Source organism: Nuphar pumila, chromosome 10 (assembly GCF_984573655.1).
Source record: "Nuphar pumila chromosome 10, dmNupPumi1.hap1.1, whole genome shotgun sequence".
NCBI classification, from domain to species: Eukaryota; Viridiplantae; Streptophyta; class Magnoliopsida; order Nymphaeales; family Nymphaeaceae; genus Nuphar; species Nuphar pumila.
Window position 1 is genome coordinate 16,202,170 of NC_143258.1, and position 26,040 is coordinate 16,228,209.

Sequence of the window (26,040 nt, forward strand, 5' to 3'; positions counted from 1 at the left end):
GATTTGTCAATGTATTTTGCACATGGGCGATTTGATCAGACTGCCAATGTATGTTGATGTGCAATCCGATCAGGCTGCCAATGTATTTTTCTATGCAATCTGACCATACTGCCAATACACGTGCAATCTAACCAAATCGTCGAAGTGTGCAGGAATGTGCAATCTGATCAGCCTGCCTATGTGTGTGTCTGCGCATTCTAATCAGATTTGCCAATATCTTGTGCTTATGCAATCTGATCAGATTTGGTAGTTCGTGTATACATGTGCAATCTGGTCTGATGATTGGTGTGCGTACATGTGCAATCTAATCAGATTGCCTATGTGTGTGCCTACGCATTTTGATCAAATTTGCTAATATCTTGTGCTTGTGCAATCGGATCAGATTTGGCAGGTCGTGTATACATGTGTAATCTGTTAGCCACGGTTTGAGCATGAGCAATCTGATCAGGTTGCCGATATGTTGGGTGTTTGCAATCTGACCAAATTGGTAGTGTGTTGGGTGTTAATCTGAACAAGTTTACTGTGTTCAGCTATGTAACACAGACTCTTCTAAAAGGGCACCGCACCCACGTCGCACCCAGGCAGGTGCAACACTTGGACACAACTTCCTTTGTGTTAGGTGAAGTCAACCACACTGCGGTCCATTTCTATCCAAAAGTAGATTCAGTTAACCCTAGTCAAGTCCATTTTTATATATATTATATATATAAATACATTAATGCACACACATACACATAAACATAATGTTAACTTAAAATTGTTAAATATATATCCTCCTCGCACCCTCGCACCCCCGCACCCCCGCACCCAAGTTTTTTTAAAGTCTTCGCACCCGTACCCACACTCGCACCTATGTGACATAGGTGTTCAGGCTCACATTCATGTTGGATGTAGGCTTATGTATTTGTTTACATATTTATTGGTTATGTATGCTTATGCATTCGAATACCATGTTTGCATCAATATGATCATATGAATGTTTGGGTATTTATGCATGAAATTATTCATGAAAATGTGTGTTGCAAGCATTTGTTCGCATGTGTATGCATTCGGCTTTATGTGCATTCATTGTGTGTTTGAACATGCATTGTGAACATGGTTTAAAACAAGGTTTCTTGCATGTTCATTGAAATTTTGCAAAATATGCATAAATCACTTTAGAGATGCTTTGGTTGTTGAATGTGAACCACTGCAAGTCGTGTAAGCCAGGACCAAGTGTTGCTCTACTTATTGTTGATTTTATTTATGCATTGCAAAATTTAATTCTGAAAATTAATGGTTTTTCCAAAATCAATTGATTTTGCATGTTATTTGCAAAACGGTTCTTACATAAAGAACTTGAAATTATTTGAAAGGTAAAATACACCAAACAATATAATTAATATCTTCCTTGATGTCCCTTCCACAGTGTGAAAATCTTGGAGGGCAATTTTGAGAAAATCGTGAGGATACTAAAACTCCGTGTGTGATTATGCCTCTGAACTCGATATGGTTGTTTACCTCACGTCCACGGTTTTAGGGGGATTTAACAACTTTGTCTGGGAGTGGTATTGTTGACTCAGTTGTAGTTATTGGTATACCAAGTGGATGTTGATTTCCCTGCATTAGATGTTGATTTCTAATGTTTCGATGGATGATGTTAATTTCTGATATCGGTTGAAAAACAAGTGTAGAACCTAATAATAAAATACAAATTGTGTATTAAGCTACAACTTATAACTAAATTTGGACTTTGAGAATTTTATGCCCATTTTGAGTATCTGCGGGTTTAAAAAAGTGAAAACTAAAATTGTGTGCATTTAATAGGGACATGCATACAAAAGCAACTCTGATAAATAACGTAATAAGTTATTCATGCAGGTGCAGTGAATCATGCATATTAACGTAATAAGCAACTCTTATTCTATTTTCCATGATAATTGTTATTGTTTGATATCATGTTTAAATGTTTAAATGGTAAGTTGATTATGGTAAATTATTAATGTGATATTCCTCTTAAATTTATGCATAAATCTGGTTTATGTTATTTTCTTATTATTTGGATTATTATAAAAATTCGTACAAAAGACTTGGTTCTTACCCGTTTTCATAAAACTATTTTACAGGTTAGGGTACTCAGTGATTTTTGGACTTACCGGATGGAGACTGCGTGTAACGACCCCAACTTATCCTCGTATAAAGTGAAAAATTGTTTTTTAAACAATTGTGAAAACAAAACTCAAGGATTCGGGGTGTCACTGATTTAATATACCAAGCCACAACCAGACAATGCATTGAATCAACGAAGAATAATCAACTTTATTAATCAATTGAATAAATGTCAAATAAGTTGAAATAGTAAAATCGTCTATCACAAGGAGCCACTCTGTCAAGAACCCAGAACTAGTCACGCAAGGGTACGTCATAGTCTCCAGCTAACAAGTCAAACCATTATTGAGCACCCGGATCTGTAAAACAGTTTTTTTTTTAAACGGGTAAGAACCAAAGTCCTTTGTACGAACTTCTCTAAAATTCAAACAGTAATAAAAATATAAACCAAATTCATGCATAATTTCAAACGAATATCACAATAATTTTCATAATCAACTTATCATTCAAGCATTTAAACAAGTACATGAATAACTTATTAAGTTATTTATGCTTTTGCATGCATGTCCCTATTAAATGCACACAATTTTAGTTTTCACTTTTTATTAAACCCACGGATACTCAAAATGAGCACAAATTCTCGAATTCCAAGTTAGGTTTTCAATAGTATCTTAACACAATTTGTATTGGGTTCCACACTTGTTCCTCGACCGATATCAGGAATCCTCACCTTCTATCGGAACATTAGGAATCATCGCCTAATATCGGGACGACAAGAAAATCAACATCAATTAACGTTACTTTCTTAGTGTACCAATAACTATAACTGAGTCAACAACAACACCTCCAAGCAAAGTAGCTGATAACAGTCAATACAATGCAGAGAAAAACCAATTTTATAGCAGTCAACAAATTCAACATGTTCGTGAATATGATGACAGTCTATCAATTGACGTGTCGCTAAATCTGATAATAGGGAACACGCGTATTTCGATTTAATCACAAGGAAAAACAATATGTAAAAATCTAATTTAATCACAACCAACATAACCACTTGAAAAAAAAAAATTCTATAACAGACCACCGAAATAACATGTAGGCAATTCACTTTTGATAACATAAAAAATTTATCTGCTACATGTCTACATCAAAATATGAAAGTAAAACTGATTCAGCCATAAAAAGCATCGTGTATGCATGTCGGCAGGTTGAATCAGACTATGCACACACGCCAAGTCTGACCAGACCGCACCCACACAGGGTGACGATCTGATAAGCCAAAAATATAAAAAAAAATAACTATATGCCAATCGACATGCCTAGTTTGGATCAAAATTGATCTCAAACCATAAACATTTGTTTTTCTTTCAAGAACATAGATGGATCATCCAAAAAATCATGGTCGTTCCATACATATATATGTATTCAGCATACTTTGCTAAAAAGAAGAGATCGACCGTTTGAACATAGATTAATACATGCTTAAACAGGGAAAAATCGATGGCATGCTTTCATCAAGTCAAAATACATGAAATTGTGAATCAAAGGATATATTTATACATGTTTTTTAATCAGATTTCCCTTTTCCCATCTAAAATTTGACATGAATTATATTTAAAATTGTTTCTCCCCGTTCGAATCTAAAGAGGAACTCGTACCTTAGTTTGAATGTGTAGAGAGATCAAAAATCATCGGATGTGGGATGAGAATGATGGATTTTTCCTCTTTTCTCTTCTTTTTCTTCTTCCTTTTCTTTCTCTCTTTTTTCCCTTTTTCTCTCCCTCCCTCTCTCTCTCTAGAAAACAAGATCTAGAGAGAGATGAGCTAAACCCTATATAATTTTTTTAGGACTTCTAGAGAGGCCTTATACATCTAGATCTTATCTCTTTTATTTTATTTAAATTAATATTCTCAAGGAATATTCCAAGGAGTTCTAGAAGCCCATACGAGGAAGAGTTCTACATCCTTATTCTATTTTAAGGTTGTTTTTAAACTTTAAATTCAAAGTAATTTTAAAATTGTCATGGATGAATTTCGGATCCAAATTTGGATCCAAGATCCAAATACATGTCAAAATCCATATGGATCCAACCTGGTCCAGATCCTAGTCAATATGGTTCCTGGACTAGGTCCAGATCCATATCAACATGGATCAAATGGAGCAGATCCGGTCCAATCCAATCAAGAAAAAGGTAAAAATAGAGGTGGGTCATTTTTTAAAAACATGATTTTTGAGCCAACCATAACCCGATTTCAAAAAAATAAGGTACCAACGTTCTCAGAATTACGAGATGCATCTAACAGTATACTTACCTGATTTTTGCCTCTGAATTTCGCCTGAATTTAACCTAAATTTCACTCAATTTTTGCTCGAATTTAAAGGTTGAAAACAAACAAATTCAAAAACTTTAATTGGCTCATTTAGATCTTGTCAGTGAGCTCTGGGCTACGCCCATACCCAGCTGACATCACCACATATAAATATATTTTCCCACAATTTTTATCATTTTCATTAAATACTTAGCCAAATTTTCATAATTTTTGAAGTTATAAATCATGAAAAAACACACGATATTACACTGTGAGCCTTGTGTGACTAGTTTCTGGGTTCTCTGACAAAGTGGCTCTTATGTGATAAACAATTTTTGTTTTGAGTCTATTTGACATTTATTTATAGATTAATAAAGTTTGATTTATTCTTTTTTTATTCAATGCATAGTCTTGTTGTGGTTTGGTATATTAAATTTGTGAGACCCCGAATCTTTGGGATAGTTTCCACAATTGTTTAAAAAAAAATCTACTATTTTTATGAGGGTCAATTGGGGTCGTTATAATTATTTATATTTGATTTTTCAACTTTTGAAAATCTCTTCGAGAAATACCTTCATCTAGATAATAACAATATAGGTGACTATGATATGTATCTATAACTATATATAATTCATGTAGTCTCTGTGTGTGCACTTAGAAATACAAGTGCAATGATCCTATGTGTTTGTAAAATATTTGGCACAAACAAATATCTTTTCTAAATGGAAGAGATATAGAGAACACCAGTCATGAAATACATACAAATCATGCTGTTATAGAACTATAACACAAATAAAATGTGAATTGGATGATCCCTTCATTGCTCCACATAGTCAATAAAGATGTGGTAAAGTTTATCTTTGAGGATTAATATGATGGTTTAATTTAACCTCTCATATTTTATTTTTCTAATGGTGAACCTACAAGCTAGTTGTTCTTGTTAAATATTAAGGAGGCTGGATGCTTGTAATCTATCATTTCATAAAATTATTAAAATGATATATTGCTATGTTGAAGATTGAACATGGCATGCACACTAAGTGATAAACTGTTATCATATATTGAAGACTCAGTAATACATTTTCTCAAATAGAAACATGTACATGACATATGTGATACCTTTTTTCCAGGCCTAACAAGCCTTAACGCAACCTCTGCTGCAGCGTTAGCAGCTGCAATTACATCTGCAGCTCTCCCTTTAACAGGTTCTTCTATAATAACATGTGTATGTGCTACCACTGCAATGAATCCATCGATATGGCATCCCATGTCACTGTCAAAAGATTTAAAAAGATCACCACTTGAGACAAACTGGTCAAATTTAAGTAATTGGAATAATACTTAATAGATACAAAATTTACTTTTGCTGCACATGACACAGAACAAACATTCTCCACTGTCTTAAGGGTACCAAACAAGAGAAAAACAACATTGTGTCCTTTCCACTTCATATGATTGGATATTAATAATAAGAGATGAGTCATGTCAATCCATGCATGAAGTGCTGCTGAAAACAAAGTGAAATGCAAGAAGGGGCATTGCACTAAATAGAACCAGTACAAGGAAATGAAATAAACAATGCCAACACAAAATGCCCCAAACCATGCAACTGCCATACATTTTTATGATATCATTCTCTTCCAGAGTGCTTGTGTCGCTTGCAAGAGGAGAGAAATGGCACACAGTGTTATTGACTGATATGCATGTTGGGAATGCAACACCCCTTTCTATCTTCTTCTTGACGCTCTTGTACATGTTTCCAGTTTGCCTGCAATTGAAACTGCCATATCAGCACAGCAACTTGCTGCAAAGCAGCAGAAAGAAGTGGATAACATAAAGCCAATTTATTGAAGGCACAACTGAATGGAAGTCTCTGAGACATATAATGCATGAATAAATGAATACAAATTTAAATATAGCTATGAGTCAAAAAATGGAAGCATCTAGAAGTGAGACTTCAGACTCTTATGAATTAACAATAACCCTCCAAAACACCACCATGACAAAGATGCAGAGATGCCAAGTTCGTTAAGAATTTAAGTCATGTGTCCCTTTATATGCATCAGAAAAAAGAAAGAAAAGACGGAAGTGAAGAAAAGGGAAGTTACATGAAGGAACAAAAGTTATTTCTAACACTTACTCTCTGATAAAAGTGTCGCCTTTCTCGCATAAGTCCACAATCTTCGTTTTGGGTTTGCATCCGGACAAAACCAAGTGCAAAGCCTCTGCAGGTGCCAGATAAGATCATAACACGAAGAGAGAGAGAGAGAGAGATAAACATAACGACATAACATCAAGAAATCGGGCTCATCAATCTTATCATTGTCGACCAGAACACCGAGAAGAGGAAGAAGACGTAAGTTAACCCCAAGTAATGACAAAAGAGATGGAAGCACAGGGTGGTTCCCTCCCCATCCCTTTGCATCTTAACGAATAAAAATTACACACTAAGAACGCGTGGTAATTTGTATATCTCCTGCACCTGGACATGTACATGCAATCTAATACATGAACCCCTTGATATTATCCCATGATATCAGAAGCCAACCCAAACTTCCCCCTCACCAGCAACCCACCCAAAAAAGAAAAAAAGAAAAGTTGGAAGCGAAATCCCCCCCGCGGGCATTCGTGACTATAGAAGGAAAGAAAGAAAGCAAGAAAGAGAGGAATCGTCGTTGCGCTCCCGGGGTTTTCTTCAGTGGAAGAAAAGCAAAAGCGGAAAGGCTAACGAGGCAGGTTGGGAGGGGCGTACTGTTGACGATTTCCGCGGCGCTCTTGTATTTGGTGACTACCTCCGGAGAAGTGAGATCCAACTCCTTCTCCTCTTTGGCTTCGTCGTCCGACATACTCGCGCGCTGGATGATCAGACCCCTCACTCCCTAAACCATTAATCACCCAACCAATGAATTACAAACGGAAAGTCTAAAAGAAAAAAAAAAGGAAGAGAGGGTACCAGAAACAGAAGATGAAGGAGAAAAAGGAAGGGCAGAAGAAGCAAGCAATCAATGGCGGCCTCGGAGCTAAGGGTTTCTCCTCCTCCTCGCTCAAAAGTTTAGGGCACCAACCTTCCTTTTTTATATGCCCGGCCCGGGTGGGCAAGTAAAACCGTTCGGATTTGGATCGGGACTGGCTGATACCAGATACGATCAATCGGGTGGACTGGTGCCTTAAACGGATTCGGATTCAGATGGTGAAAAACTAATACGAAATCCAGTTAATCAACCATATTATTGGGATTCTAACTTGCAACGTCCCAACACAAAGGTGACGTGTACTAACTGCTCCTGCCGAACAAAAGAAAACCTGTTGGTCCTATTGTATGCACAATTGGTAAACCATCCTTTAAGAGAGCATTGCGCTAACCATCTTGGGACTACCGAAAATATGTGCACCCCCCAAAGACGGTCGTTAGCTACATCTCGTGTTCGGAAGTCCCACTAAGCGCCACTTATGTAAGCATGTGTGGCTCGTATCTTCATGTTTGTCAACATCACTTAGCGTCGGAGTTCGATAAGGTTGCAAAGACTTGAGTATCATTTCCTTCATTGGTGACATAAAAACGATGAGTCTAGAAAATGAGTGTTTGCAAAGACTTAAGTATCCCGAAGATGATTATTTAAGACTCAATCCCTGCACTGCAGGATTATCCAAGAAAGGAATCTCCCTGAAGAAGGCCATGAACATCAACTCTCTCTCTCTCTGCACATCCAGCAGACGATCATACGTTGCTCCATCAAACACCGACTGACCTGCACACTGACTGTAGCATGGTTCAACTTGATGAGTTGTGGAGCCTGATTCAAAGTTTTTTCCCTTATATGAGGGGGGTCCAGGGACTCCCCCCGGCGTGGGTCCCCTGCGCGGTCAGCGAGCGGGGGTCCAGGGGGGGTCTCTAGGGGGCAATGCCCCCCATAACAAAAAAAAAAATGGGCCTTGTATAAATTCTTTCTTTCTTTCTTTTTCCTTTTGTAACTGTCGAAAAAGAACAATAAAGTGTTTTGTTTGATCGTGGCGCTCATATGTTTCCTTTGATTGTTTTTTGCTCGAGGTTTTTGTAACACCCTTTTTTGTTATTTTTTTTTTCGCTACGCAATTTTCATAAATCGCTACTTGATTTAGCAATTTTCTATTTTTTTTTGCTACGTGATTTTCGTAAATCGCTACTCGATTTAGCTGTTTTTTATGTTTTTTTTCTATGCGATTTTCATAAATCGCTACTCGATTTAGCGATTTACAAAAATTGCATAGTGATTTGTTATTTATTTTCGCTACGCGGTTTTCATGAATCGCTACTCGATATAGCGATTTATGAAAATTGTATAGCGATTTGCCATTGATTTGGTGGAGAGGTGGGTTTTGTCGGAGAGCACGGCGCCGGAGGTCGAGATGAGGACCTCGCGGTGTCAGAACCCGACGAATGCCCATCAAGACCTGAGGGTGCGAACGCCCGTGTTGAGCAGAGTCAGGGTAGCCTAGAAGGCATAACCCTGATCGGAAGTATTGTAGACATAGGGGTAGATGGATTATACTTAGAAAGACTCCGTTGTAGGTATGCTGGAGGAAGATTCCATTGTAGGTGTCCCTTGAAGGTGGCGGAGGGGTTGCCGCAGTCAGTTGCTCGCTGGACGAGGGCAGCATTCCGGCCACTGCTAGAAGAAAGAGGATGACGATCACCATCGGATCGCCGACTCTTTGCCTCCCTTGATTTATTCTCTAGAGAGAGAGAGAGGGTTTTACAGTGTTTCACGGAGAAGAAAGAAGAGGAAGATACGACGAAAAGTTCAAACAGAAAAGAAAGAGAGAGTGCTTCAGGTTCGTTTCGTTGTTTAGACTTTGAAGAGTCAACATCATCCTCGACTTTCTAGATGGAGGATATTTTTATCATTTTTTTGAACCGTTGTTTTTCCTTTTTTTGAATAAAGGATATTTTTTTCATTTTCTTAAATCATCGTTTCATGACAATAATAGCAAGAATGGGTACTTAAGTCTTTGCAAGTGCACCATACTCTGATACTAAGTGATGCCAACATACACAAGAATACGAGCCCCATTGCTTACATACGTGGCACTCATTCGGACCCCCGAACACGAGATGTGGGATTCAGTGTATCTTTGGGGGAGAACATACACCACCCTCTCTCTCTCTGGGAATACTAGCAGGGTTGGACTTTGATACTTTGACTTCACGGAAGCCACTTTCCTAGAAGACAGGGGAAAAAACATGAGTATTTTGGCGACTGTCCGGTACAAAAAATGGGAATGTAGAGTAGAGCAGTTATGTCATATTATATGTACTACCCATGGTCGGTTATATTCATTTCCCACCGTTCATCTTACTTGGAAACGTAACCATATGGAGAGCAGATCAAGTGATCAGACAAATCACTTAAAAAAATGAATTGGCATCCTCACAACCCACAAATTGCATAAAGATCGTCGGTCCTAGTGGGATGACGTGAATAGTGAAGATGTCAAATCACCTTCTTTTAAGTGATCTGCTCTGGATTTTTATAGCTACGAAAGTCACGCAACTTGCTTCTTACCGCACCCTGTGGATCAAGTTTGTCGTACCTAGGACCAATAGCATCATGAGGTTCACGACTAATATTGGGTTCGGGTTCAATGATATAGCCAAGTGGGCAATTAGAGTAGCTATGCAAAGTGGTGAGGAAAAGGGGTTAGCAACGGATCAGGCGGTTCAATGGGCCAAGCCGACCCAGCCCACCATGGGCTGGGTTTGGGCTAATGTTTTAGGCCCGGGCCCATTAGGTATCAGGCTTAAACTCGGGCCTGTTATATACATAGTCGGGCCTGGGCTGACCCGTAGGCTACCGGACTGGGCTTGGGTCGACTCGCAGACTATTGAGCTGGCCTGATGGCCCTGATTTTTTTTTAATAATATAAAAATTACAAAAATAGTAACTATTATTATTTACCTAATTAGTTACATTAATCTTGTAACACTTGTAATTTTGATTTAGGTTAAAATTTTAAATTTAATTTAAAATATGTTTTAAATTCAGGTGAATTTCGAGAGTCTAAGTTGATTGGGTTGTGTTTTTGTAGCGCCTCCAAAATTTTAACTTTAATTATTGTTTAAATATTAAAATTTTGATACCAAATATTTTTTGATAAGTATAAGTAAATCAGATCTTATAATGCGAAAATAATTTTAAAAAATGGTTAAGACTTTGGGCGGGGTTATACTAAAGGTAACAATCAAATAAAAATGCACGGGATATACACATTTCAAACAACGTACAATATAAGACTGAATATGAAGAGTTATAATTTTATTTCAAATCAGAGTATAAAAATAATAGTTCAGTCTCTACATGATCAAGTACTTAAAATAAAAAGATATGTCTACCAAGATCACAAGTTAAGAGTGGACCCTTGAGGATTCAACTCGACCAGTCCTTCACTCCAACTATTCATCGTACTTTACCTGCATTACCTGTCCCCTATAAAATGAGGTCAAACTCGCTAAAGTATGGTAAACCAATTATAACACCCCGAATTTTTAAAACAAAATTGAGTTGAAAATTTCATGAATTTTTTTTTCTTTGCAACGAAATTTAGAAAAAGTTTTTGCAGCGAAAATGAACAATAATGAGTCGTCGATTTTAAAAAACTTCAGGCAAGTCACAAGTATGTGGCCAAGTACTCATTGACCACTATGGTGTTCCATTTATCAAAACAACTTGTTTATTACAAACATCACTACTTAGAAAAACAATATTTAGTTTTATAATGGAAACAATACAATAATGTCTGAAGAAACCCTAGAACTCGATGCCACCTTGCTCCGCATATTGCATCGCAGATTCAATACATGTAATCTCCATTAAACGGGGTTAGAACCATTGTTGGTCTGCTAAGAAAGCATTCATTAACACATTCAATCAAGAATATGGAATGCACAGACCACTCAGGGTCACAATTCACAACAGTGATGCTCAAGTTTTCGCAAGTTAGCGTATATCGTGAGAGCTTTATCAGGACTATGATTGAACATCTCGCTTAAGTCTTCATGACCTAACGTAGACCTCTTCAAGGCCTCAATTGAACTCTTTCGAGTCTTAATTGGAACATCAAGCTCAAGTCTTCATGACTTAGCACATTTGTATCCCATGAATCTAAGCGCGAGCTCCTCGAGCTTAGCTTAGTCATGCGGATATCACATGACTTTTTGCCTTATCAGTCCAGTAGTATATCGATCATGACATATTTCTCAAGATTATACAGGACTTGACAGAACAATGTTCATTCACTTATACATTCATATATCGCTAAACCTAGAACTAATGCATTATTTCGATATCAACTTGTTTACCCCTAATACATGGGAGAAGCTATAATATTGGCATCAATGTGATGTTCTTGGGGTTGATTATTCTATGTATTTTAGATACCACATAGACCTGTTGACCCTGTCCATGATAGGGCAGTAGCACTCATACCAGGCTAGTTCAGATGCATTCTCTACTGCAGTAGTTGGGTTCAATCCTTAGATATTTAAGGATAACCATGATCTCCAAACCTCTTGAGTGATGGGAGACCCCTTGAACTCTTTGGTTCATAATCAAATACATGTCACTCGTGGTTGTACCATCAATGTCTGCCAAGGTGAGCAATAGTGCAGAAGGGGTTCGACAGTCTAACCATTAATTGTCGGATATTCAAATGCTATTCGGGTAAGCCAGTGCATCCCGCACTGAGAAAATATATACCCGACCCCAATCAGTATTCCAACTGTGAGGTTGCTATGACATTAAGTTTTATTCATATGCATGCTTGACTATGCTCTCAGCATCTACGGTCATCATGAGCACCTCACCTCTTTCAAGTGAACATAGAACTCTCGCTCTCTAACCCTTATGAGTCTAGTTGTGCAACAATATTTTTCATGAGCATGATATGATACGATCTCAATGGATCGATTGTTCAGTGTATATCACTGCAACGAGTACTTGGCTTATTCAAGGCACAACAACTACTTTGGCTCTTCGGCCCTTACGAGTAAAGTGCCTTTATAGGCGAACATATGAACGAGTCATTCTGGTAGCGTTCAGACAATAGAGCATCATCGTACCATTCAACTAGTTTATGCAATTCTTTTGCCAACCATTTCGACAACACTTCCCCTACTTTGATGGCAGAAGTGTGATGACCCTTTCTACTTTATAGAAAGTATTTGACATAATTTTGGCAACACCTCCTCTGTATGATAGAGTATCATACTACATTTTTTCTGAGCTTTGTTGAGCTTCTTCAGAAATATTGGCAGCACTTCCTCTCTGTGACATAGAAAGCGTGTATTTCTTTTAAGCTCTATGAGCATCTTTTCAAAAATTTCAATAGCATTTTTCCTCTTTAACGGAGAAATCATTATGCTTAATTTGGGGATAGATGCGCACCGTTGTGTGTACTTCATATCTATCGAGGTTCATTGGAACCTTGAGCCTTAGTCAAGCCATGCACAAGTGACTTAGGTTTTTACGAAAAAGAGGTTTTGCACAAAAGCAAAGCCTTTATAATAGGTGCTTCGTTCATTAAGTAGAATCTTGATTGATGAGCGGTATATGGAATCACATTGACGATTTGGAGTTGATCTCCACTTGAATGCTCATTTATGTGCACTATATATAATATAAGCAAAAGACTATGGTTTAGAGTGCGATGACATAAATGAAGACATATTTAATGTTTTATGGGAGAAACCAAACTAAATAACTTGCAGAAAACAAATACATATATATTTGAAGAAAGCAAAAGCTTTGGCATTATTTGACGCGACGATAATCTTAAATGCATAATTTAAATTGCAGAAAGCATAAGCCTTGGCATCGTTCAACGCGATGACAACCTTAAAAACATATTTTAAATTGCAGAAACTAGGAGCCTTTTTATCATTCAACGCAATGATAATCTTAAAAGCATACTTTAAATTGTAGAAAGTAGGAGCCTTAGCATTGTTCGACACAATGACAATCTTAAAAGCATAATTTAAATTGCAGAAAGTAGGAGCCTCGACATTGTTCGACACAACGACAATCTTAAGTACATATATACTACCTTAAGCAGTTGCTTTTATCATAATATATCCAACGGTAGTTGCAGGGAGATGCGTGTGAACACCAAAATGTCCTAGAGAGCATAAATCAAAGAGTAGGGTCAAATATTACTTCAGAATGTATATGATATATATATATATATATATATATATATCACAACACAAATCAACAAATACTTGAGAGAGAGTGATCGACGAAACAAACTTACATTCTGATCGGTGAAGAACGCCTTTGGTGAGATTTGTTTGCTTCAAACTTGGTTCGAACCTTTCTTTGAGAGGTCAACCTAGGTTAGATGAGTTTGACCTAGTTGAGAAAGAGGAAGAACAGGTCAAGTTGTTGAACCCAAGTGGTTTGGACAAAACTAGGTTTGGTTCAAGTCAACTAGGTCAGGTAGGTTCAGACTTAGCCCAAGTAGACTAGGTCTAGGTCAAGTGAATCAAACCTGGGTTTAGGACCAAAATAGACTTTGACTTTAACTAGACCCAGCTTGGCTCAAGCTAAGTCAAGTGGGTTTAGACTAGGTCAGGTAGGTTCAAACTAGGTCAGGCAAGCTCACACAAGGTCAAGCAGGCTCAGACCAAGTGGGCTAGGTAGGAGAGGTTCTAGAGAGAGAAGGAGAGCAAGAGAGAGAGGGGGTCAAAAACATGAGAAGTGAGAGAGAGAGGAGGGCTATTTATAGCCCAAGGTCACCTCTTTTCTAGAAATTTCTAAAAAAACTTTTTTCTTTCTTGCTCTTGGCTTTAAAAAATTTCTAAGAGGTTCCTTTGGTGTAGGGACCACATGGAATATTCCATGAAATATTCTGTGGGTCCCACAAGATATTTTTTGAGGAATATTTTTGTGGGTCCCACCAACATTTTTGTGGGTCCCGCTAAAATTTTAGGTTTTTGATGCTCTTTTTTTTTCAAAAAAAATTGAGTACGACATTCTCTTCATATTAACGAAACTAAGAAAGTTGGCTTGTACAAATCTCTTAATTTTACGAAAGGAGGAAGTTATGGCTCCCTGACTATTTGAGCACACGTAGGGATTCCTACTAAAGACTCTCAATAACCTAGTGACTGTCATCCGTAAAATGAGGCTTGGTTCCACCTTGTGAGATATGGGTCTGTAATATGGAATTGAGTCTCTACGCGACGACAATCTTAAATGCATCATTTAAATTGCATAAAGCAGGAGCCTTGGCATCATTCGGCGCGATGACAATCTTAAAAGTATAATTTAAATTGCAAAAACTAAGAGCATTGATATCTTCGACGCAGCGACCATCTTAAAAGCATAATTTAAATTATAGAAAGTAAGAGTTTTAGCATCGTTCAACACAATGGCAATCTTAAAAGCATAATTTAAATTACAGAAAGCAGAAGTCTTGGCATCATTCAACGCAATGACAATCTCAAATACATATATACTGCCTTAAGCAGTTGCTTTTATCGTAATATATCCAACAATAGTCGCACGGAGACGTGCGTGAAGACCAAAGTGTCTTAGAGAGTGTAAATCAAGGAGTAGGGTCAGATATCAGAACATATATGATATATGTATCACAACACAAATACTTGAGAGAGAGTGATCGTCAAATCAAACTTACATTCTGACTGGTGAAGAACGATTTTGGTGTGCTCTGTCTGCTTTGAACTGGGTTCAAACCTTTCTTTAAGAGGTCAAATTCAGTCAGATGAATTTGATTTAGTTGAGAAAGAGGAAGAGCAGGTCAAACTGCTGAACCTAAGTACTTTGGACAAAACTGAGTTCGGTCTAAGTCAACTGGGTGAAGTAGGTTTAAACTTAGCCCAAGTAGGCTAGGTCTAGGTCAAGTGAATCAAACTTGGGTTTAGGACCAAAAGGGACTCTGACTTTAACTGGACTCAACTGAGCTCAAGCCAAGTCCAGTGAGTTTGGACAAGGTCAGGTAGTTTCAGACTAGGTCAGGCAGACTCAAACCAAGTGAGCTAGGTAGGGAAGGTTCTAGAGAGAGAAGGAGAGCAAGAGAGAGAGGGGGTCAAAAATATGAGAAGAGAGAGAGAGGGGAGGGCTATTTATAGCCAAAGGCCACCGCTTTTCTAGAAATTTCTAGGAAATCATTTTCCTTTTTTGCCCTTGGCTTTAAAAAGATTCTAAGAGGTTCCTTTGGTGTAGGGCCCACATGGAATATTCCATGGAATATTATGTGGGTCCCATAAGATATTTTCTGAAAAATATTTTCGTAGGTCCCACCAATATTTTTATGGGTCTCGCAAAAATTTTGGGTTTTCATTGATTTTTTGTTCAACATTTTTTTAGTACGTCATTCTCTTTATATTGACTAAAGTAAGAAAGTTATCTTGTACAAATCTCCTAATTTTACTCAGGGAGGAAGTTATGTCTCCCTGACTGTTTGAGCATATATTCGCGAAGATACGTATACCTAAGTATAACTGGTTCATTGAAATCAATTTGATTCACATTTCAGGTTCATATGATATTTTTTAAATAAAAATGTCTTATAAATTTATTCAAAACTTTTGCTAAAAAATTGTGAGTCTTACATCATTACCCCCTTAAAAGAATTTTGTCCCCAAAATTTCATTAAGAGTACTATGTGAATAGCTCAGGATACTTATCCTACATGTTGGATTCAGGTTCCCAAGTGCAATCATCGTTGTTGTGATGTTGTCATCTCACGTTAACAAGTAGAATGACCTTGGTTTTTAGCACGTGTTTCTGATGGTCCATGATTTCAACTGGTCTTTCTTCTACCGTCATATCTTCTCGAATGTCAATATCTTCATATTGAATGATGTGGTAAGGGTCGTGAACGTATTTTCTAAGCATTGACACATAGAATACATTATGCATTTGTGTATACTGTGGTGACAATGCTACTTTATACGTTGTCTCTCTGATCCAGTTCAAAACCTTGAAGGGACCAAGGAATCTAGGGCTAAGCTTCCCCTTGTTTCCAAAATGAAACACACTCTTGGTTGGGGAGACCTTTATGAAATCCGTCTCTAATAAAAAAAGTGAGCTACCTACACCGTTTATCTGCGTAGCTCTTCTATCAGCTCTGAGCAGTTAGTAGCTTATTTCTGATCATATAGACATGCTCAGTGTAATGTTGTAGTATAATAAGTGAGTCTAAGGTTTGCTCACCCACCTCACCCCAATGGATTGATAATCGGCAAGGTATTTCGTACAGGGCTTTATACGGTGTCATTCCAATGCTATCATAATGACTATTATTGTAAGCGAATTCAACCAACGCTAAGTAGGAATCCGAATCCCCTTTTCATTCCAACATACAAGCTCTTAGCATATCTTTAAGAGTATGTATGATTTGCTGAGATTGCCCATTAGTTTAAGGATGAAATGCCATACTGAACTTGAGTTTTGTCCCCAGAGCTATCTGCATCTGCTCCCAGAAGTGAGAGGTAAACTTCGGGTCATGGCCAGATATGATAGATATCGATACTTCATGGAGTCTGACGATTTCCCGAACATAGATTTTTGCCAATCTTTCTGTTGAATATCTAATGTTGATTGGCAAGAAGTGAGCAGACTTGGTAAGCCTGTCCACACTCACCCATATTGAATCGTGTCGTCTCTTAGGTTGAGTTAATCCTACAATAAAATTCATCCTAATACCCTCCCATCTTCATTGTGGAATTTTGATCTGTTGCATTTTACCTCCAGGTCACTGATGTTCTATTTTGACTTCCTGGCATGTTAAACACTTTGAGACAAACATAGCCATATCTCACTTCATGCCCCTCCAACAGTATTTTATCTGCAAATCTCAGAACATTTTTGTACCTTAAGGGTGGATCATGTACTTGCTATTATGCACTTTCTGGAGTATCTCTTCTCTTAGCTCAGGGTTATTTGGAACCCATATCCTTTCTTTAATCATATTCCTCCATCTTCTTTTGCGTGGAAGAAGGCATCATCATTTTTGGTCCTTGCTTTTAGTTCAACGTACTGGTGGTCTTTGAATTGCTCAGCTACGATACGATCAAGGATCTCAGGCTACATTGTCAGACTTGACAATCGAATCTTGCTTGGATCAGTAAAAAATGACTTCTAGTTGATGGAATTTTCCATCAACTTCCATTGTCTTGTGAGGCAAGCTAGAGTGCCGATAGTCTTGCGACTAAGAGCATTAGCTACAACATTTGCCTTTCCAAGATAATAGAAAAATATGAATTCGTAGTCTTTGAGGAATTTCAAACATCGTCGTTGGCACATATTTAGCTCTTTTCGAGAGAAAAGGTATTTCAAGCTTTTATGGTCTGACATGACCTCAAACTTTTTCGCATACAGGTATTGTCGCCAAATTTTGAGTGCAAACACTACCGCAACAACCACCAGGTCGTGGGTTGGATAATTCTTTTCATGTATCATGAACTGTCATGATCAGTGTTGTGAGAGGCGTATGCCTCAGTACCTGAAGCGTACGCCTCAGAGGCGAAGCGCATGCTCAAGGTACTGAGGCGTTGCAGTGAGGCGTTTACCACTTTGTGCTTTTTGTAACATTCAGATTATCCGTGCATCATCCATATTTTCCTGTTAAAGCAAATATTTTTGGGATATGCACTTGCTGATGTACTAATAAGATGAAATAGTATAACATGGAGGAAATTCACGAGCTAGATGATTTATGTATTGCATCTGTTCTTACAACCAACAATCATGTGAGTTCAGTTTAATTTTCCAGCTATTTTCTTTACACTTTGTAGTGGTACTATGATCGTGAAATTGGTGTGACCTTTTTTATTGGCAGCAAACCATATTTTAAGAATTCTGCCATAACCTTTGTTGTTTGAATGATTTTAACTGTATTTAAAATTATACACCTTGTTGCATTGACAATTTGCTTCAGAACCATGCAGTATTATCATGGATCTGTTGTAGTATTGGATGGGTGTCCGCAAGTATCACTTATTGTGAATGCCATCTTTCTGTTATAGACCGCTTTTTTCCTTGTATATCGTTTTTCTTTTCAACTCACATGCTCTGCTTGTGCTTGTAATCATATTTCTTGAGGTTTGGATGAGTTATCTAGATACAACCTTAACAGTTCATGTCCTATAATAGAAGGCCACCCTGCATGTTGGCGTAATGTTTCTTATCATCTCAATGTTTTCATTGAACCATCAAACAAAGAATAGATAATTCGAACTGATTCTCTGTTGGGACTCTGATCAAAGCACTACATTAGAGCCATAAGTAATCTGGATGATGAGAAACCCCAGAAAGGACAACCAATTACTCATGAATGGAGTGGTGCGTAGAAATGTGAGTCTGATTAATATGTTATTAATTATTGGAAGTCGATAAGATTGAAAAAGCTGGACTTAACAAAAAAATATTGCCAACTTAATCTTCTTGCCAAATGACCTTATAGATCGCCAATCGAGCTCGCAGAGCTATTGACGCCACGCACGCCAAGTGTTTGACGGTATGTGTGAGAGGACAGTGGTCTTGAAGCTTATTTTATTATTTTGATCATAAAGCTTACGCTCCAACGCCTCGAGGCTTACGCCTCGCTTCGCCTCATCACACTTAACAACCTTGGTCATGATGCACATGTGATCACTTTGTCGTGTTGCATCAACACGCAACCCAGACCCGTTCTTAAAGTATCAATATAAGTCACAAAGCATCCTTGACAAGAAGGTAAGGTAAGGACAGGGGCCGTAGTAAGCCTCTGTTTCAGAATCTCAAAGCACTCCTTACACTAGTCGTTCCATTTGAACCTAACTCTCTTTTTCAACAGTTTGGTCAAAAGTAAGGTGATTCAGGAGAAGTCGTGAATGAACTTTCAGTAGTATTCGACAAGTCCCAAGAAGTTGCGGTCATCAATGATATTCTCTGGCTATTTTCAATCTATCACAACTTTGACTTTCGCAGGATCTATTGCAATTCCCTTATTTGAGATTACATGACCAATGAGCATCACTTTATTTAGCCAGAATTCACATTTTGAAAACTTAGCATAGAGTTGATTATCTTGAAGGGTCTTCAAAAAAATTCTCAAGTGCTCCTTGTGTTGTTCCTTGTTATCTAAATAAACAAGAATGTCATCAATAAAGATAATGACAAATGTGTCCAAATAGTGTCTGAACACTCGATTCATCAGGTCCATAAAGACTACAGACGCATTAGTGAGTCCGAATGGCATTACTGCAAACTCATAATGACCATATCTCGTTCTGAAGGCTGTCTTGGGTATATCCTCCTTCTTAACTCTGAGTTGATGATACCCAGACCTGAGGTCAATCTTGGAGAATACTCTCGTTGTTCTGAGTTAATCGAATAAGTCTTTAATCTGAGGCAACAAATATTTGTTCTTAATAGTTGTCTGGTTTAGCATCCTATAATCGATGCATAAACGTATGGATTCATCATTCTTCTTTATAAATAGCACCGGTGCTCCCCACGATGACACACTCGAATGGATGAATCCATGTTTCATCAGTTCTTTCAACTAACGTTTCAGCTAACTGAGCTCTTTTGGCACGATTCGATAAGGGGCATTTGATATTGATGCAGTTTCAGGTAAAAATTGAATTCTAAATTCAACCTCACAAAGTGGAGGGAGTCCTGACAATTCGTTAGAAAACACATCGGTAAACTCTTGCACCACTTCTAAACTCTTAAGAGGCTTGGCAGTTGAGCTTTTTGCCGAGAGACTCACTAGGAAGGCTACACAACCCTTTCTAAGGTATTTTTGTGCCTTAAGCTCTAAAATGAGTCATTTCTGCGGAACAAGTTTGGATAACTGGTATTCCACCTTAGGTAAACCCGGTCGAGATAGTAAAACCCTGCCCTCGTGGCATAAAATCTTGGCATGGTTCTGAGCTAACCAATTCATTTCTAGAATGACATCGTACTGCACCATATCTAGTAGGACAATATTAATAGGTAAATGCTGTCCAGCTATCTCTATATCTAGGTTCTTTACACACTTGATACATTTGGTGCGTGAACCTAAAGGATTGTATATTTCAATTATTTTATTAATCGATTGCACCAAAGCGTAGAGTTTTTTCGTGAAATCATTGGAGATAAAGGTATGAGTAGCACCACAATCAAACAAGATGTAAGCAACATATCCATTCACAGGTACGATGCCTTCAATCAAGTTACCATTTTTGACTTATTTAGTCATTACAACATATACATGACATGCCACAAGTCTTTGTTTTACTCTTGGTGGTTGTCATTGGAATTGAGGGAGTTGTTGTACTTGTCGAGAGAGTCCGACTGATATGATGTTCCTCTTCTACTCATCTACAACCTTCTTGGCACAATCCCTCATATAGTGCCCCATTTTGCCACAATAAAGGCAACCACCTGTGTAGCAAGGACATGATCTTTCGGGGTGGTTCATTCGACACTTTTGGCAGTTAGAGTTAGACTGCTGACTATTTTGAGTTGTATCTTGCCTTGGTGACGACCTCACGACCTGCCCACCTGCAAACATCCTCTTACGGTTCCCACTATCCGCTATGAGCCTTTTTGCTACGATCACCTTTGATTGCTCCCAATCGATTTACATCTTTGAAGATACCGCCACAACAGCTTGGAAAGTCTGAGGCATGCTAGTTATAACTCGAGACCGTAGCCCTTTGTTATCCCTGTAAAATTTTCTCTTTAAGCAGGATCTTTTCACATTTCAGACATTTCTCTTTATTTTTGAAAAATAAAAATTAACTCACCTCTGTTTTTGAAAAATATAAGAAATAGGGACTCACTCATCGATATGAGGTTCAACCGTTCCTGGCGCCTTTACTAGGGGTAATCAAACCAAGGATCAAATCAATGCCTTTTGCTTTGCCTAAATTTGACTAAGGAATTATTTTAAAATCCTAAATGCATATTGAACCATACTTGTACTATGAACTTTGAAAATTATGGTTTAAAATATGATGTATGCTTTAAAATCATTTTGATTTTGAAAATATTGAGAAAATACTTCAAAATTATAATCGAAATGAATCTCAAAATTAGATTTGAAAATACACTTTGAAAAGTGTTTTGAAGTAACTTTAGAAATTTATTTGAAATAAAATTTGAAATGGAAAACGGAAATGGAAATTGAAATAAAATTGAATTTAGATTTGAAATTGGAATTGAAATCAGAATTGGAAATTGAAATTTAAAATTGGAATTGAATTGAAATTGGAATTTAAAATTGAAATTCAGGATTTTGAAATTGAAAATAATTGAAATCAACTTGAAAGATATCTTGAAAATATTTTGAATTTAGGAATATTTTGAAATTCAAAATTTGAAACTTGGCCTTTTAAAATACTTTGAAATGGGAATTGATTTTCGAAAACAAACTAAAATTTATTTTAAAAAGTAATTTTGAAAATAAATTTTGAAAATCATTTGGAATATTTTGAAATTTGAAATACTTTGAAAATGAGAATGATATGATTTTATGATGAATGCATTTAATAAAGATTTTTTTTTTGTATTTTTGCAGAATTTAAAACAAAAATTAATCTTTAATACATTCATGACTATGGTCACAAATACATTTCAAATTAATTTATTTTAAATTCTGATAAAGAAGAAAATATGATGTTTTTTAAAAAAAGAACCCAAAGTGTAGGTCAAATTTTATTTCATAAAAGATAAAAATCCTAAGTATTGTTCGCATTTTGACTATGGCCACAACTCTGAATCATCTAGTTAGGCTTATTTACCTCTTATTAGAATGGTGCACGCACTACAAGAAAAATGCTAATTAGCGACATACATTTGCGCCAGATAAAATCCTTTGCAAATTGGCGACAAAGTAGCGAGAGAAAGATATTTGTCGCTAAAATATTGTTTATTTGCGATTTTATCGACATAAAATATTTTGTCGATAATCCGTCGCTACGTTGCGACGGATTAGCGATGAATTTTATTATGTCGCCATATCCGTTGCAACTTAGCGATGAATCAGCGACAGAACTATTGCGACGCTAAGTCATCGCTAAATAGTGATGACTTAGCGACAAAATTTGGCCATCGCGAATCCGTCACTATTTTTCTCGTGAATCCCTAATTTTCTCCATTCTTTCTCTTTTTTGTTTCGTCTCCGTCGCGTTTCCCCGACCCGTCTCCCATCACCCCCCTGCCCGCCTCCCATCGCCCCCCGGTCTGCCTCCCATCGCCCCGACCCGCCTCCCATCGCCCCCCAACCCGCCTCCCGTCGCCCCCCCGACCTTCCTTCTGTCGCCCCCGGCCTACCTTCTGTGCCCCCTTGGTCCGTCGCCCGTCCCCCCCGGCCCGCCGCCCCTTGGCCGTCGCCCGACGCGCCCCCTTCGTCGACCTCCCCCCACTTTCTGCTGACCTCCCCCTTCACCGACGCCCGACGCTCAGGTAACCCCCGACTCCCCTGTCTCTTTTCGCCAACCTCCCCCTTCGCCGACGCTCGATGCTCAGGCCGACCATTACATTTTTCGTCGGGGAGGGGCTGAGCCCCCTCCCTATGTTACGGGAGTCGCGGGAGGGGCTCAACCCCCTTCTTATGTTTATTTTGTCAGGGAGGGTCTGAGCCCCGTCCCTGTGTTACGGGAGTCGCGGGAGGGGCTCGCCCCCCTCCCTATGTTTTTTTTGTCAAGGAGGGGTCGAGCCCCCTCCCTATGTTAAGAGAGTCGCGGAAGGGGCTCAACCCCCTCCCATTTTTTTTTGTCAGAGAGGGGCTGAGCCCCCTCTCTATCTTACGGAAGTCGCGGGAGAGGCTCGACCCCCCCCCCCCCTTTTTTGCCTTATTTTTCCCCAGAGAGGGGCAGAGCCCCCTCCCTTTTTTTTTGCCCCCTGTCTTACGAGATGAGAAGAAGGGGCCAAGCCCCTCTCTTTTTTTTTCGCCAGGGAGGGGTCGAGCCCTCTCCCTGTTTTGTTTTGTATATATGTGTTTTGCATGTACGTTGCTAAGCTAATTGCACGATGCTTAGTGCTAAGCATCACATGTGACTAAAAATGCAATGCAAAAAGAAATAAGAAAAAAATACAAAGGCAAAAATAATTCAAATCAGGTAAATACCCGTGGTGAGTAAGTGATGCAAGCGCATCACATGTTATTTAATTTATTAGATGCAACACTTTTCTGTTCACACACTCACTTAGTTGTGGATATCTAGGACTGCTTTGATGGAGTTTGGAGATCATGTTGAGCATGACTTTAATATATGAGAATAGAAGTGTTCTTATTTTTGGAGTATGAATTCCATGCTAGGCATGGTAGTAGTTAGCGGGATATTGGAGTGTGTTTGCTGCAAGTACATATTTGATATTATTTTGATATGAATGATTTGAATGTATTGCAATATTTGATGTTTCTGTATCCATGCTTACATGAAGTTATTTTCTATTTGATTATGCCTTCTATGTGAAATTGTATCATGAATTTTATGTTCAAATGAATATATTTGTGTTATCATAGAATTATTAAGATTTTTTTTAACTGGTGATGAAAATATCTATAATATTTTAGGACAAAATTACTGCAAATCGTGAATGAATGTATCTTAGGATAGTTGATAATGAGGTGTCGCATGAATATATGGATGGTGTTGACAACTTTATTGAATTCGCAACAGCAAGTGTCAGTACAGTTGATCCTACCGGTCGGATCAGATGCCTCTGCACGATGTGTAAGAACAATTGATTTGTAGAACCTCATGGCATTAGACATAACCTATACAAGAAGGGTTTTGTTAGTGGTTATCAAAATTGGATGCTTCATGATGAAGAATTTTGGAATAATTATGATGCAAGGGTGGATGTGGTGCACGATAATTCATATGTGAACCTGATATTTGATGCCACAGGACTGAAAATGGGTTCTGCTTTGGGATATAGTGATGCACCAACTGAGGTAGAGGAAGAAACAATAAACGATGCAGTTAGTACATTCTATGACTTACTTAGAGATGTTGATGAACCACTACGGAATGATTGCGAGAGTCACACTATCCTGTCTGCAGTTCTTCAACTACTGAATTTGAAGTGCGAGTTTAATTTGAGTCAATCATGTTTTGACCGTCTGTACTCTATTGTGAAGAGTATGTTGCCCAAAGATGAGAAATTGCCACAAAATCTCTATCGTGCGAAGGTTATGGTCAATGCTCTAGGTATGGGGTATCAAAAGATAGATGCTTGTCCCAATCGCTGCATATTGTATTTTAAAGATCAAACAAAAAATAGATCATGTCCATCATGTGGACATCCTCGGTTCAAGGCAAAGACAAAGGGAAATGGTAGCACAAGATCAAAAGAAGTGTATAGAGAAGATATTTCCACCAATATTTTTTGATGTTATGGAACATGTGGTCATACATTTGCCATGTGAACTTAGGGTTGGTGGACTTGTGCAATATCGGTGGATGTACCCATTTGAAAGATATATGTTTAATTAAAATTTTCTTTTCAATACTATTGAGAAATTTATTATAATCCAAGATGTATATTGTTGACAGATGCATGTTTGACCTCAAAAAAAAGTTTGGAATAAAGCAAAAGTAGAGGGCTCTATTTGTGAGGCGTACACCTTGGAAGAGATTTCAAATTTCTCATCTATGTACTTTGAACCTCATATTTTAATACGTTACACATGCCCACCTCGTAATGATGATGATGAACAATTAATTGTAACTCACAAATTGTCTATATTTCAACCACTTGAACATGCATTTGACAGTTGTAAGACCCGCAAATTTTCTAAGGAATTTACTGCTTACTTAGTGTTGATATGTATGCTTTCATGTGTATACGAGGTTATATCGCATAATAAACTCTAAATTGATGATGCTCTGTATTTTAGCTTTGTGCGCGCGACCCGAAAATCGTGTAAATACACTGTGTAAGTAAGAAGACCCTAATTCCGGATGAATTAGCTTCTAAAACTTTAAAGGTTAATTTATATTATATTTGTATAGCTTGTCCCCGAATTTGAGACCTATACGACGTAAAAATCTCGTCAGTACAAATCATAATACGCTTAATTCTTGCAAACGAAAAAGAACTTTCTAAAGAGGCATCGAACATTCTATGTTAATTTAGATTATGAAAAGAACTAAATGATTTGTTGAAGTTAAATTAATATTTAAATGCATAAAATAAGCGTTGTTTTGAAACATTACAATAGGCGATTTTGGATTTGGATCCGGGTTAACTAGAGGAGGACCTAAACCCATTGGGCGACCCCTGTAGTGTACATTTTTGTCCTTGGTTAACCAGCTGGGTGGCATTTTTGAAAGATTTTGCATGGTTTTGAAAAAGAAGGCCACTATTGGCCATTGTTTCTTTCCAAAACCTCATGATGAAGCTTAACACCCATCATGAGGGGCGTCTTTTCATAAAAGAGAGGAATGGGGCTGGCACCCCATGGCATTTTTGCAAACATTTTGAAAGTTTTCAAATGCTAGAAATCGAGTGGCTAGCTTGGGCGGCAGCCAAGGGACAGCTCATGTAAAAAGTTCAAATTTTAAAGGCTTTCTTGAAACCCTTTTTCAATGGCGTTTTTGAAAGGTTTTCTAAAAAATTTAAAAGCTAAACATGCATTGGCTATGGGGGGGGGGGG

General features: G+C 37.9%; 1 protein-coding gene across 4 annotated transcripts in view; it reads right to left on the reverse strand.

Annotated features, from left to right (window-relative positions):
* Positions 1-7,463, reverse strand: part of LOC149823504 (ERBB-3 BINDING PROTEIN 1) — a 34,676-nt gene extending 27,213 nt beyond the window's left edge. Inside the window, exons 1-5 of one of the 4 annotated variants that reach the window (XM_090018890.1) lie at positions 7,352-7,463; positions 7,151-7,277; positions 6,539-6,623; positions 6,017-6,166; positions 5,518-5,671 (exon numbers count right to left, since the gene is read on the reverse strand). In XM_090018890.1, coding sequence (XP_089875016.1) covers positions 5,518-5,671; positions 6,017-6,166; positions 6,539-6,623; positions 7,151-7,244 — 483 coding nt within the window. In that variant the 5' untranslated portion in view covers positions 7,245-7,277; positions 7,352-7,463. The remainder of the gene's footprint in view (positions 1-5,517; positions 5,672-6,016; positions 6,167-6,538; positions 6,624-7,150; positions 7,278-7,351) is intronic. The other 3 variants (XM_090018891.1, XM_090018892.1, XM_090018893.1) reach the window with 3 other exon arrangements.
* Positions 7,464-26,040: the final 18,577 nt, after the last annotated feature.